Source organism: Ambystoma mexicanum, chromosome 6p (genome assembly GCF_040938575.1).
Source record: "Ambystoma mexicanum isolate Mex_15411 chromosome 6p, UKY_AmexF1_1, whole genome shotgun sequence".
Taxonomy (NCBI): domain Eukaryota; kingdom Metazoa; phylum Chordata; class Amphibia; order Caudata; family Ambystomatidae; genus Ambystoma; species Ambystoma mexicanum.
This window is the reverse complement of record NC_090935.1, coordinates 298,795,903-298,811,792: the sequence shown is the minus strand read 5'-3', so window position 1 is coordinate 298,811,792 and position 15,890 is coordinate 298,795,903. Positions and strand designations below refer to the sequence as shown.

At 42.9% G+C, this 15,890-nt stretch overlaps 1 protein-coding gene across 1 annotated transcript; it reads left to right on the top strand.

Moving 5' to 3' along the window:
• The first annotated feature begins 410 nt into the window (after positions 1 to 410).
• LOC138511394 (asparagine--tRNA ligase, cytoplasmic-like) lies at positions 411 to 15,278 on the top strand. Its single transcript, XM_069627041.1, has 5 exons — positions 411 to 565; positions 6,874 to 6,987; positions 10,600 to 10,731; positions 13,622 to 13,753; positions 13,999 to 15,278. Exons 1-5 carry the CDS (start codon positions 461 to 463, stop codon positions 14,128 to 14,130), a joined length of 615 nt encoding a protein of 204 aa, XP_069483142.1. The 5' UTR covers positions 411 to 460; the 3' UTR covers positions 14,131 to 15,278.
• The last annotated feature ends 612 nt before the right edge of the window (positions 15,279 to 15,890 follow it).

The window sequence follows — 15,890 nt, the reverse complement described above, 5'->3', positions numbered from 1 at the left end:
TTGGAGGATGGGACTCCATGGGGATGGGGACTTCCACAATTCCGCCTCTGGAATTCCCGGGTCACCAGGGTCGTAATGCCCCGGTAATTCCGGGAATCACGGAGGCGGAATGGTAATACAAGACTGGCGGTAACTTGCCGGTTTTTTCCGCTCGGTTACCGCCGGACTTGTAATGAGGCCCACTGTCCCTATACCTGAATTGTCAAAGAAGCAGCATAGAGTGTGTTCAGAGCGTTGAACCTTTATGCAATGCCACATTACTTATCTGTCCCTCCTTTTTCCTCCACCCTCCATGTTCTCACAGCACACTCACCAACACTAACCGGTAGGCAACTTCCCATTTATTTTCCTACTTGGGAGGAACTTCTGTATTCGGGCAAAACTAGCTTTACGAATTGCTTTTTGACCTGGTTGTGACTTGTTTTCCAGATACACTCACGTTGAAGCAGAATGTCCTTTCATGACCTATGATGATCTGCTAAGCCGCTTGGAAGACCTGGTTTGTGATGTTGTTGACCGAGTCCTGAGATCGCCCATGGCCAGCTACCTATATGAACTTCATCCCGTAAGTTTTCTTCTGATACTGCTTTGAATTTGTGTGCCTGTCAAGCTTATTTAATTAGAAATCTGCCATGCAAATCATTTTTACAGGTGATGCTGTAAATATGCATAGGTGGTTTTCAATTTGCAGATAGATGGTGCACCATACCTGGTATTGGTCCATATAAGCAGGCATGCAGAACATGGATCAACCTTCAGTATATTGTACCCCATTTCAATTGCCAATGTATGAGGTATATGGACCCCATAGAAAAACACTTGTTAAGCTATTGTTTTTTTTTTATTTAAAAATATAAAAGTGACATTGGTATTGCTTCTTAGTGCATCTGAGTCCAAGCATTCTTTGAATACTTTCATCTGAGTGAAGGGAGAAGGTGGAAAGTTACTGTGCAAAACAACTTTGCAAGAGTAGCTCTCCATTGTTCTCTTTATTCAGAAAGCTCTTTGATAACAGACTAGATTGCAAAATGTGGTGTTCAAGAATATTTTGTTCATTGAGCACTAGCGGGACAGCCAAAACACATGCAATCTGATTATACGGACCAAACTGTTAATTTCTTTGGTGCTAAACTCTTCCCTTTAGTCTTCTTTATTTTATTCCTGTGTTGACCAATCCTAACTCTGACCAGGTCTTGGGAACGCATCAAGTGGCTACATGGTTTGGCTCCTTCCTGAAAGACAGAACCCAGCAGGTGGTGATTGGGGGCTTCACCTCAGAGTTGATATGTCTAGAGTGTGGGGTGCCACAGGGTTCATCTTTATCCCTGCTGATTTTCAACCTGTATGGCCGTCTAGCGCTCAACATCGTGAGGTGGCATGTGTTGAAATTTCACTCTTATGCCGCTGATACACAAATCTACATTGAGATCAAAAACATCGAACACGCATTTAAAAAAATCAATTGCTGTATGGCAGAGATTAATAGGTGGATGGCATGCAACCAGCTTCAGTTAAATGCAGCTAAAACCGAAGTGGTGCCGTTTGGCCCAAAAGGGAAAATGACAGCTGAGAGACAGGTCCCTACCCCTCCGATTCTGGTTGAGGAACATCAGTTTGCCAGCAAAATTAAAAATCTTGGCTGTATATGGCAAGAGAACCTGGGCATTGAAGCACAGGTAGAGGCCAAAGTCAAGGCTGTATATCATTCACTGCGGCTATTGAGGAATGTTCTTCCCTTCATTCCTGTGGAAGATAATGCAGTGGTGGTGGTGGCAAGGACCAATACACACTTGGATTATTGTAACAGCTTGATGGCAGGGATTCCATCAAAGCAAGTGTATAGATTACAGAAGGCCCAGAATGCAGCAATTAGATTGATTGGACATTTGAGGAAGAGGGACGATCTATCTGCCTTGCGTAGATCTCTTCACTGGTTAAAGGTGGAGAACTGAATTAAATTCAAAGTGGCCTGCCTAATGTACAAGTGCCTTAATGGACTAGCCCCCCCACTATCTCACTGTTAAAATCTGCCCGTATCATCCAAGTAGAGATCTACGCTCTGGAGACAAATTAATGGTGAGTGTACCACGCTCCAAATTGGTATCGAGAGGAGACAGGAGATTTGGGTTTTTTGGCCCCAAATTGTGGAACCAGCTTCCCATGGAAATTGGAGCATGCCAATTGTTGGAGCGGTTCAGAAAGATTCTAAAAACGAATCTGTTTAGATAAATGGCCTTAAGCATAGATCACACAATGTTCTGTTATGGTTAATTCTACTGGATAGTTGTCATCGGCACCCGAATACACTTCAGTCTGTTTGGTGCGCAATAGAAATCCTCAAAATCAAAAAGTCAACCAACTTTGTATAAATGCGGGCAAAAATGAAATAATGTGTTTTGGTATTCTCTCCTCTTGTAACTTTCTGCTCCATTGTCCCCTTTCACTGTGATTAGCCGCATCATCAGTGAGGAAGTAGAGAAATGTGTGCATATTATTTGATGAAAAAAAGTTGTGTATTCCAGAAGTGAATGCTGCCTCCCACAAACCCCACTTCCAGCTTGATGTACTTGGGATAATCATACTATACCTGAAAATGCCTCGAAAATAGGCCCTGGTCCTATCTAGGTTGACTATTGTAGCACACAGAATAATGGGCCTAATTGAAACACTCATTCACCACTTTGAAATGCTAAAAAACAAAGCTGTAAATCTGATTATTTATTTTCCCCTGAAAATGATTTTCTCCTCATGGAACGGAAAGCTCTACATTGGCTCCTAATTGATCAATATATCATTATTGCGGCGCCAAGATATCGCTCAAGGACCATCATCAAATGTGTCTGTGGTATCTTGGCGTGAAGCATGAGACGGCAAACTGACGATCCTGGCAAGCAATGACCGGTAAGGCGTTGAAAGAGTGAAAAGACAAATTAGCGGCCGGTAGGCCCCCAACTAAATCCCCCTCGACAACTGTCCACAAAGGAAAAAATCTAAAAAGTGCTCTCGATCCAGGAGTGGGTCGCATCATTCTTCTTCTTCAAAGAAGATGAAGAAGACGCCATAAGTCACGTTCCACCTCTTCCTCCGATACTTCTGCTGAATGGGAGGCATTCAGACAGGACATTTTGAAAATTTCCGAGAAGGCCTCTCCTCCTCGAAAGAGAAGACCAAGAGTCATGCTCCTGTCACACCGTTGAAGGCCGTCAAGGGGAGAACTAATCCAAAATCTCACGCGTCTTAGAGCCCGGGTCCCAGGCTAGAAACCCCATGAGAACCTTCGAGGTCTCATCTCGACGAGAAATCGTCAAAGACTCTATCGAATCGGGGATCGAGCCCCTCCAGGGCTTCCATAAAGTCTTTGAAGACATTGGCACCATTAGCGTCCAAACCATCGATGCCATCGGGGTTGAGACCATCAACGCCTTTGCCCTCTAAACCTTACATTGTCACTAAGGAGGTTGAGAAATTATTTAAACCTTTACAGAGGAAGGATTTATTCAAGTCTTTGTCATCAATTTATGAAGGACATGAACCTTCAGTCCCAAACTTCATTCTCCAAACCTACTTGCTTTGGAGTATGGTACGCCAAACGTCCCAGAAGTCCTGATCTCAGAAGAGTCTGGGCTAAATGTTTTATATGAAACCCTTCAGTCAGCTAGTGGGGTTGACGCTTCACCAGAACTGGAGTTTGGTAAACCGGACCTGGCAGAACACGACGATACCCCATACACATATCTTATGTCTAGGGTAATAGGGTTTCTAGGATGGGGCAGGCTGCTCACTTATTTGAGCAAGATGACCTGACGATATTCTTGATAAGGGACCTCAGAAGGATTCGGTGCTCCCTTTTCCCATTGCCCTGCAAAAAAGGGTAAAGGCCAACTGGGAACACCTGAGGCAAGACCAGCGGTGAATAAGAACCTCACAGGAAGTACAGGACATCCAGTAGCAATCCTGACTATTTGTCCAAACATCCTACGCCAGAGAGCCTGGTAGTTCAGGCTGCAACCTCTACCTCTAAACAAGCAGCTTATCCAACAATTCCCCTAGACAGGGATGATAAGCGTTTTGACGCTTGGGCAAGGAAAGTGTTTTCTGTTGGGAGCATGGCTCTTAAATCTGAAAATGCCACTTGTGCCATAGCTAAATTTACGTTCATTCTGTGGATTTGTATAGCCATGGCGGCTGAGCTTATTCCCAAAGGGGATAAAGACTGCTTCCCGAATATTGTAAGAGACGGAAAGGAGTTATGTGCGAGTCTCTTCAGTCAGGACTGGACTCTGCTGACAGTATCAGTAGAGCCATGGTGGCAAGCACAGTAATACGCCGGTTTGTGTGTTTGAGGAAGTCAGGATTTGCACCGGACGTGCAGTCCAGACTCCTCAACATGCCCTTTGACGGCACCCAACTGTTTAGCAGCAAGGCTGATGAAAGCCTAAAGAAGCTGCAGACCTCAAAGTCGGCAGCCAAATCCCTTGGTGCCGCTATCCAACAACCACAACCTTCTCTGCCTAGCGGATCATCTTGGAGGGGTAGGTCCTGTTGTTTCTACTCCGCAATTGGTAAAGCGATAGGACTGGTAAGTTAAAGAGGACAAAGAAGATTCCCTCGTAGTGGATGAGAGAGGGGGTGCCAAGTCCGCCCAAGCAGTGGCTACTTTGCCATCAGTCGCTCTTCAGCCGCCTCAAAACCTCTCGGAGGCCTTGACCCACAAAACCCAGATGGGAGGCAGAATCTCAGATGCATGGGCTTTGGAAACGGTATCCTAGGGTTACTTTTTAAGAACCACTTGTTCAAAGTTCCGGATCCGTTTCTTGTGCAGGACATTTTTGAGCCTGCTTGAGAAAGGTGCCGTAGAACCAGTACCTGTAGCGGAAAGGAACAAAGGGTAGTACTCTCCATATTTCCTAATCCCCAAAAAGGACGGAGGATTGGGACCCATCAGGACAAGGTCAAGATGTTCAAACTTTCTCATATCCTTCAGGCACTCCAGCTCCATGATTGGATGGTATCATTGGACCTTCAGGATGCTTACTTTCATGTGCCAATCCATCACAAGCGCAGAGTACCTGAGGTTCGCCTTTGGTGGTTCTCTATCAGTTTCAAGTGCTGCCATTCGTGCTGACCTCCGCCTGAGGGTTTTCACCAAGTTGATGGCGGTGGTGGCAGCGAGTCTCAGGAGAGGGGAGGGATTCACGTCTACCCCTACATGGACGATTGGCGGATCAGGGCTTGTTCTTCCAAACGGGCCCTGTAACATCTCAGTATAACCTGCCACTCTCTCCACAGACTGGGCTTCTCCCTCAATTACCAGAAGTCCCACATGATACCATCTCAAAGACTCAATTCATCGAAGCAGTACTGGATGCATCCTTGGAAAAAGCCTCTCCACCCGAGGTGAGGACTCAACACATTCTGCAGATGGTCACCAAATTCCAGAGTGCCCAGCGTCTTCCAGCCCAGCTGTCGACTTTTTGAGGTTGCTCAGCCTCATGTGATCCTGCATTATCCTGGTTCCACAGGCTCTCCTGAGAATGAGATCCCTCCAATGGGCTCTCGGGATATAGTGGTCTCAATTTCTCAGGCAAGATGTCAGACCTTCTTCAGGTTCCAAGCAGAGTTGCACAGGATCTCCTGTGGGGAGCCTGCAAGGACAACATACTGAAGGAGAATCTTTTTGGCAACCGTGGCCGGAGATAACAGTAGTGACGGATGCCTCACTCACAGGGTGGGGAGCACATGTCAACGATCTGACAATCAGTGGTCGTTGGTCTCCATCCGAGTCTAAACTACACATCAATCTTTTGGAGCTGAGGGCAATCAGACTATCGTTGAAGATCTATTTGCCCTCTGTACAGGGAAAGAATGTCCTGACAATAATGGACAATGCAGTGGCCATGTACTACGATAGCACAGAGGGTTCTGCTGAGAGACACCCTTCTACTAGCCCTCTGCTTTCACGCAGATCACCTTTAACAGTCTGTGGCCATGCATGCAGGGCATAGTAAGCGCAGGAAGCCAAAAATGCTTTGTGTATTGCCTATTCGGATATGCATTCTTTGTGACGTCGCCCAAGATTGTCTTTCTGCTAAAGGTGTCTTTCTAGAGATACTACCAAGTTGCTGTTACGAATTCTCTGTATTTGGTAACCACTGAAATTTACAATAATAGTTTTGAACTCTGACATTTTAGTGTTTTGGTGATCTGGTTTTTGGAATGCTCTTCTCCCTGAAATTGTATTCTTAGTAAGACTGTATTTGGATAGTTTTTCATTGTTTTAGCATAGGAAATAGTTTTCAGTGCTTTTAGAATGTTTGAATTTGTATTTCAGTCTTTTTTTTTGTCTGTATTTAATTGTATATGTTGTATTATACAGTGCCCTAAGTTGTCCACACTTTATGAACAAATTGTAATAAATAAATAAAAGTGCCTTTTTTAACACCAGTGAGACATCTGATGTAGTTGGTGTTTTTCCCCCAAGCTCGCTATATTTATTTTTCAGTCTTGTTAGTCTGTAATAAACAAATCAAGGCCTTTAGTGTCAGTGTTTATTTATTCCTCTTGTTTAACAGTCCTCATAGTCCTCCTAGAAGTTGGCATGCTTTATTAGGCACTTATAATTCTGAGCGGATACTAAAAAGGATGAACAATAGTAAAAGCATGTACTCAATTTTAAATAAATGCAAGAGTAATATGCTAGAGAGTGCCTCCCTGTGCATTTCCATGGGGTACAGTGCTTTAATGTGTACATTACATTAAGTTGTGAATTACTGTAATTGGAAATTATTTCTTATTCCTTCAAGTTCCTGAAATCTAGGTAATAGTTTCACAAATGTAATTATTTTCTGAGAAAATGCCATTCTATCATTGCAGGAGTTTAAACCCCCCAAACGTCCTTTCCGACGAATGGATTACACAGAGGCTATTGCTTGGTTGAAAGAGCATGATGTCAAAAAAGATGATGGCACGCACTATGAGTTTGGTGAGGTATGTACCGATGGCTGATTGTTCATTTGTTGCATGAAAAAAGTAGGTAAAATCTTATGAATGACACGGGTACACAGTTTAAGGGGCTTGATGTTAATGGTAAAACGGGGTATTTGCAAAATGCTGCTCATTTTACCTCTGTCCCCATTACAGGTTAGGAGGTATATGTACATGTTTATACTGCAGAGGTTAATGTAGACCATTTACAAGGTGGATTTTCATCTTAAAAGTGCACCAATATTTATCTCCAGTTTTTTAAAGTTCTTTTGCTGAATAGTAGGGAAGCATACAATACAAGGGAAATGTATCATTTAATGTGGATATAGGAACAGGATGAGAAATGGGCATGTCATATGGCCAGCCTCTCGCCACCCACTTTTCCCAAATAATTAAAAAAAGGGAATGTATACTTTTATGCTTTAAAAAATGTACACAACTATTGCTGTTCACTATCCTTTTTCACCATCAAAGTGAGGGTGGAAATGGATAGAAATAAAATATAAAGATCCAGCAAATGAAGTATTCCAGCAATACCACTACAGTTACCACTGCTAAAGCTATAATATGCCAGGATTTCATGAATACTACTGTAGGTGGTGGTAATTACTATCTGGGTGGTAATTACTATCCGTGCCGAAGAAAACATGTGGCCTCAGCTTTTCTTTTCTTTTCTTTTTTTTTTTTTTATAATAAAAAGAGCTTAACTAGCTCATGAATAAGCAAGTGAAGAGCGACACGAAAGCACAGTAAAGTCTCTCAATTTTGTATTCATGTCTAGGTCTGCTATACAAAAGGTATATTCATGAATGCAGAGCACTTGTTTGTGGTAAAAATGCTAAATATTTTACACCCCACAAAACCCCTCTTTTGCAAAGTAAAGTTAATTTTGTGTGGATAAGTCTGATTTATTACTTTGTTTTATACTGAAAAAGAAATCTACCATGCTTGGAATAAATAAACCAAAATGTTGACTTGTACCTCTGACATGAATTAGTGTACTTCTGCAGCTAAAATAAGCTGTGAAGCCCCTAAATTGGGCATTAAACAAGCAAGCGGTATACAGAATAACTGGGTGGTTAGAATTAATTACAGCATATAAGAGTCCCCAAGAATACATCCTTAGGCACACAATTTGATTAAAACCTGGCACTACAGACCCCCGTGGGCACAGCTACCTGGAAGCCGCACAGGAGACTTTGAACAAGAGACACACTTACTTTTTGTTTGGAAACAGCCCACCGCTTTGAGCTTGCCCAATTTTTTGTAACGATTCCCAAATATATGGTATTTTGAATTATAGATGAGTCTTTGTTTCATTCTGGATTCACCGAATTTGTCACAGAAAATGTGTCTCAGTTCCTGGGATTGATGTCAAGTCCCTGAAACTCAAGGTCAAACCCTGTGAGTTGCAAGATGTTGTCCTTATGAACTTGCACATATAGCTCCCCCCCCCCTTGCCCAAAGTAGATAGGTCTTGATAATCCCCTACTTGAGCAGACACCAGGAACTCTGTACCATGCATTGGGCTAGGGATTCACCACATAAATAACAGATTGCTCATTTCACCTGACTTGGGACATGAGATGAGACTCGGCATGAACAAATGCATGACCTCTATTGTGGCTGTCAGCTGACTCGGACAATGTGGAACAACTGTGGCACAAAGTCACTTTTTCCTGGCCCATTGAGGCAATGAGGAACTGTTGCTGTAAATTGACCCATTATGCCCCACGCTCCCATCTTGTCCTGAAAATCTCTAAGCAGAGACCAGGGCTTCTTTACAATGTAAATGGTTGAGAGGACACTCCACAAGCAGACACACAGCTAGTTACTTCTGACTAAGGGAATGTAAAGAGGCCCCTCCGTAGGATCAGAAAAATATGTCGTGTCTCTTGCAATGAGGGATAACTTATACTCTCAGTATTATGCAATATAACAATTTTGAGATTTCTGGGAGGACCCTTGGCTTGTATGGGGCTTGACAACTCGCACCTCACAGAACTGCTCACAGCAGCGGGAAGCGTTGCAGTATAGGGGGTTTGGGCACCATAGCAGGGTATTTTCCAGTCAATAAATGGGGACCACACTGAGATGTACCCGCATATCGGCCCATAAATATAGTTGTGATTTTGCCCGCCACCAATATGTTCCAGGACCTGACCCACCACATCTGTGCTAGCGGCCCCTCAGGTGTTTTGTCTTCCATGTCCGCGCTATGACCAACTTTGCCGCCAGCAGGAGATATCCACTCAAGGTTGCCATTGAACCAGTTAAGGGGAACGAAACCCCCGCCCCCCACAGTGTCCCGCAGGATTACCATCTGCGGGAAGGGTCAGCCCTGTGATGTCCTTTATCCTTGCCAACACCTCCTTCCAGTATAGTTCCACCTTGGGGCATGTCCACACCATATGAAACAAGGATGCCCACCTCACCCCCCCCCCGCCAACAGGTGGCTGAGTAACTTCCCTACCATGTGGTGTAGGCTCTCGGGGTTAAGTACCACCTGTAGTAAAATGTATAGGAGCACTCTGTCCGTTACACACCTGGAGGACTTAAGCATCCGTTCCCATATTCGTAGCCACACCTCTTCATCTATGGGCCACCCCAAATCCTCTTCCCTCCCATTTGGTCATATACGGCAGGCGTAACACAGGGTCACCTGGGTCCAGACGTTTATACAGCTTTGATATCTTCCCCCTCACAGTGCCATCCTGTAGTGTTAGCTCTAAAGCAGAGAGGGTTCACGTGGCCCCCACATTTATGCTTGGGTGGGAAGCCCAGTGCCTCAATTGGGAATATCTGAAGCGTTACTTTTCTTGTATATTGAAGGTGGGTTTACATTCTTCGAATGTGAAAGGCTTCTTGTCTCTGTATAGTTGTCGTATGTATTTCAGCCCACCCTCTTTCCACATGTGAAACATACACCCCCCCCCCCCCTCCCGGGGCAAAAACCTGGGTTATTCCAAACAGGTGTGAGCGTCCCTATCCCTCTCTTTATACCCCCATCTACGAAATGCCCTTCCAATGTAATAGAGCATGCACTTGGTCATTGCCAATAGGGAAAGCCCCCCTCCTGTCCCAGGGAACCCGAATCCACATAAGGTAGTCCTGCCAGAAGAACTGGTGACTGGGCCTGCTCAATGATTTTCCATTTTGGGGGCGAGGTCTGGCCATACCACGTGAAGGCGTGTGAGATCTGAGCAGCTAGGTTGCAACGGAGCACCTCCGGGACCCAAAGACCTCCCACCCTAGAAGCCCATTCTATTATTATTATTTTATGGTTTCTTTTCTTCTAGCTATTGATTGAGTCTGACAGTGATGAATAACTCTGCAGCTCCACAGATGATTTCTACAGGTCTGTGCTAAGTGAAAGAATGAGGGCTAATGCAAAATTGTCCATAAAGAGGGTGGACCACGGCTGCAAAATAATACGGACTGTCGAAATACATAACGGCAATAAAACAGCAGGACAACGTGTTGCTTCCTTCCACAAATGCACAAACTTCACCTATAGCATTATTGAAAGTTGGCACATTCGGCTAAAACTAAAAACATCATAGTTTGTGGGCAGACTCGTTTATTTAATGTTGCTATCTTATGTTCTTTGTTCAGGATATTCCAGAAGCTCCTGAGAGACTGATGACTGATGCTATTAATGAACCCATCCTGCTGTGCCGGTTCCCTGCAGAGATTAAATCTTTCTACATGCAGCGATGCCCAGAGGATCAGCGCCTCACAGAGTCGGTTAGTTCATGATGCAAAAAGCAGTACATTCTTTAGACTGATGGTAAACTGGTTTATCCCACTTTTGTTTGATGACCCAGATTCACTTCTCCTCTGTCCCTATCAACATTTGTACATTAATGATTTTCCATGAAAAATGCACTAAATATTATAAATGAAACTATATACTTGATACAGAAATCATCTAATGTTTCATGTTTGCTAAATTAATAAATGCTGGTTTTGCTTTAATATAAAATCAACTAAAGGAAAATAATAAACTGCTGATATTGAGAGATTGCTTCCACGGTGTAAAAATTGAATTGCAGCTGAATTCGTTCTCATCTGGAAGTCTTTCTTTTTCCTTGAGCACTGAGCACGTTTTGAATAAGATTTGCAGGCCACAATCGGCAGCAGAAAGTTTTGAGGCGCTCGTCTACAGTTAAAGGGATGGTCTAGTAAAAATTTTTATTTAAAAAATAGATAGGCAACATAAAAAAAAAATACTAGCATTCTCCGTTTTAAAACTTCCTATGTAAAATTTTCAGCTATTCAAGCTCAAAATTCGCAAAAGCAAGCACATGGGCGCATCCATTTTGTGACATGGATGCCCCGCCTGTGCTGGCTTTTGCTTTTGTGGCACTAATGAAGGAAAAGCCAGCCAGCTGTAGTAAACAAAAGCTACCGCTGGGTGGCTTTCCCTTCATTAGTGCTGTAGGCGGAGGACGGGGACCGGAGACCAGAGCAGGAAAGCTGCAGCTGAATCTCGCTTTTGAAGCGACCGCAAACATAAATACAACGTTATTGTGTTGGAAAACGCTGCGGTTTTTCTTTCCAAGTTTCTCAGAGGAGGAGCCTGAGAAACTCGGAAAGAAAAACCGCAGCGTTTTCAAACACAACCGCGTGTGTTTCTACCTGCTGTGGCTATCACTTTGGGTCTCCGGAGACCCAAAGTGAAAGCCACAGCAGGCAGAAACACAACGCGGTTATGTTTACATGCCGCGTAGTGTTTCTACCTGCAGCTGATTTCCCATTTGGGGCTCTCGGGCTCCCCACGGGGAGCCCGAGAACCCCAAATGGTAAAGCAGATTCAGGCAGACACAATGCGGTTGTTTTCCGCAATGCCGCGTTGTTTCTGCCTGAATCTGCTTTCCCGTTTGGGGTTCTCGGGGAGCCCGAGAACCCCAAACGGGAAAGCAGATTCAGGCAGAAACAACGCGGTTGTGTTGGAAAACGCTGCGGTTTTTCTTTCCGAGTTTCTCAGGCTCCTCCGAGCCAGAGGAGCCTGAGAAACTTGGACAGAAAAAACGCTGCGTTTTCCAACACAATAACGTTGTATTTATGTTTGCGGTCGCTTCAAAAGCGACCGCAAACATAAATACAACGTTTTTAAAGCTGCGGTTTTATTTCTAAGTTTTCTGGGCTCCTCCAGCCCGGAAAACTTAGAAAAAAAAAACACAGCTAGTGCTTATTTTTAAAAAGAAAATAAATAGCACTTACCGAGATTCAGCTGCAGCTTTCCTGCTCTGGTCTCCGGTCCCCGTCCTCCGCCTACAGCACTAATGAAGGGAAAGCCACCGAGCGGTAGCTTTTGTTTACTACAACTGGCTGGCTTTTCCTTCATTAGTGCCGCAAAAGCCAGCACAAAATGGATGCACCCATGTGCTTGCTTTTGCGAATTTTGAGCTTGAATAGCTCAAAATTTTACATAGGAAGTTTTAAAACGGAGAATGCTAGTATTTTTTTTTTTATGTTGCCTATCTATTTTTTAAATAACATTTTTTACTAGACCATCCCTTTAAGAAGACCTTTCTTGTCTACAATGTCTTAATCTATGGCCTCTTGAGATTCACGCTACACCTTCTCTGTAATTTGTATAAAAGATAAACATATACTGCTTCATAGCAGTACCTATAATTAGCATTATATTGTTAAACTAAAATAAACTAATGTCAGTTGTACAACATGTTCACTCCCAAGACATATTGCTCTGCAGACACATCTAAATGTAAATATTAAATGCACAGGGCTAGTTCATTAGGAATTAGTTTTTTCCAAGATGACTGAAACTCCATAATGTGCGGTACTGTAGTGGAAAAAATATACCACTCACAAGTCCGGTGGATTGATGAGCACTTCATTAGTAAATCTGTAGCAGACACATAACCAGTGGCAGCACGAGACTTCGGGTCAAGTGACCCCCCTCCCCCCGCCCCTCCTTCTGTGCCCTGGTCTTTTATGCTCACATGGAGACATGTGTTTCAGCGGCAGAGGGGCGGTCCCAACCTGGCAAGGTCACACTTTGCAACATTATTGCTGCCAGGGAACAAACTCTTATTATTCGGCCTTTCATGCCAGCTGCACTCTGCCATGGTCGTTAGTGTTACCAGTGAAGACAGAATAGCATAATACTTTTCTCCAAGGTGAATATACTCCCGAAATGTACACACCCGCTCTGAGGCAGGCGAGAGTCCTTGTAATATGATGACTTCTGCCACCTCAAGCCGCCTTTCAGCAGGAATGTGAGGGCCTAGAATCTACTTAGCTATGAAGTCTGAATAGCAAAGACGAGCATTATTTCTGGATAGGTAAAGCGCTTCTCTGCTGTGCAGTGAAGTCCTCATCTCTCCTAATACCAGCTAGAGGCAGTGGTTTAAACATGGCGAGTGGCAAACAGAGTATAATGGTACAGAGGGGTACATAATGAGTATGCCTTGTTACTTATTTTTTCTCCACAGCACTTAGACGACCGATATACACCAACCTCGTCTAGCTCTATACCAGATATTTGTGATCTGTACAGCAATTGTTTAACTCCATTCTGATTTAACCATAATTAGACATGGGTCGTTCTATACAAAACTTGCCAAATTATATATTCTGAAACCCATCTTCTTTATTTCTCTTGTAGGTGGATGTTCTAATGCCCAATGTGGGGGAGATTGTTGGAGGCTCGATGCGTATCTGGGACAGTGCGGAACTATTAGAAGGCTATAAGAGAGAAGGAATTGACCCTACTCCTTATTACTGGTATACTGATCAGGTAAGGGAAGTTGCATTTATTCATTGGATTTAGGAAGCCTGACTCTAGGAATGTCAAGTTACATTTTACACTTCAGACACTGCAGCCAAAACCACAGTAAGTGTTGGCAAATCGTTTTGAAGCTTCTCGTGAGGGGACAATGGTTCCCATGTCCAAGTTTGAAACATTGAAAAAGCATACGAGTGCAGATTTATTTTTTTATGGTTCATTTCTCACTTGTTGTTTTTTATGTCTTTTCATTGCAGCGTAAATATGGCACATGCCCTCACGGTGGATACGGTTTAGGATTGGAGCGATTCTTGACATGGATTCTGAATAGGCACCACATCCGGGACGTGTGCCTTTACCCCCGCTTCGTCCAGCGCTGCAAACCTTAACCCACTTACTGCCATTGATTAGAGAAGGGAACCAATTACAAAAGACGTAACATTTACTTGAAGAAGAGCAGTACATTACAAATGTACAATCTGACCATGAACAAGCGGACATATGCGTACTCATTTTTCTTACTGTTATCTGTGAACTGTACATTTGCTAGACAATATTTTGTCTTTGCATCTCCATTTATTTTCCCATTTTGCAGCAAATGTGTTGGAATTGGGCCCCAGTACTTTTGACAGCATCTTAAATGTTGATTGAGTCTTGAAGGCATTTATGTAAGTCATTGAATACTTTTAAATCAGTGAAAATAACGTTCACTGCTCAACTCATTGGCTTTCAAGAACCAGTATGCATATATTGATGGCAAGTAATTCTGTATGCATTTCATTTAAGCATGTTGGGAAATGCACTTTTTTCAGGGATGTACATTTTTTTAATTTAAATGTCAGCTCTGTATAAAAGATTTGTTTAATGAATGAACAGAAAGATGATTGTCTCATAGTTTCACATTTCCAGTTCTCATTACCAGTCAACCACGAAGAAAATAGTCAATCAAGAAAACGACAGTGGGAAAATGGCCCTTTGATCTTTTCCTAATGGAACACACGCTTTAACTAAATGTCATTTTTAATTGCGAAGCAAAACAAAATGTCCCTTTTCTTGTCAACGACTGGCTGCCACATAGATGGAACGTTTGATTTTAGGATTGAAACTGATTATGGATATTGCCTTTAAATTTGAATCTAATATTTTCATGTCATTGACAGTATGTACCTTTCCATTTACCAGCTCTGCTAATTGAAATAGTAAATCATAGCATATTGAATCTGGTTTCATGAGCTATTGAAAAATGTGATGTGTAACTTGATTCTGTTCTAAAATGGCATCCTCCACAGAAAGTATGTTATGTTGTCACCCTCCATATCAAAATACTGAATTATATAATAGGCAAACATGTGCTCTTTGTCACTGGTAGGTGGTACCCGAGCATTTTTTTATAGACTGAATTGCAGAAGGATATTTATACTGGATTCCCATGCTTCTCTGATCTTGAGAGAATAGATGATTTACGGGTGTTGTAATAAAACAAGGGACCTATTTGTGAGCATCTTATGAAACTAGTAAAATATATTAAATTTAAAAACCTGAGCTTTAAATAATTATTTACCTAATGTAAAATAATTTTCAATAATTAATGTATGAAACGAAAGGTGTTTATTTTACATATTCATTACTTAATATTTGTTTCAAAAGTCTGCTTTGTTTTGGAAACGTTAAGTTTCTTTATGGCCTTATGTTCTTGTTTCATTATTTCTCAAAAGTTAACAAAGGTATTTCAACACAAGAAAAAAGAGGGAAATTGGCTGCTATTCGGGCAGCTGATGTGTGAGCTAATGCATGAACGACACCTTTGTATGAGTGAAGCCATGTAATTAGTCACGGTTACTCTGCAACTCTCCAGCTGGAAAGAACATGTGAGCTAGCCGGAATTCATATTCTCATTGGCTTATCAACAACCTGGGGATATGATAGCCCTCAGGAGGGTCAGGTTCATTATACCTTTTCTTGCCCTTTTTCCAGCTGCGTACGTTTTCATAACTTGCAAACCATGAACTTCATTTCATTAACGCCTTCAAAGCCTTTGCATTTTCATTGGGCGACTGATGTGTGGTGGGCAGAGGTCCAATTGATTTTCCCTCTGGCTCTCCATCCATGTTGTGTGGTGGGCTGAGGTCTGTAAAGAAACATAAAGGTG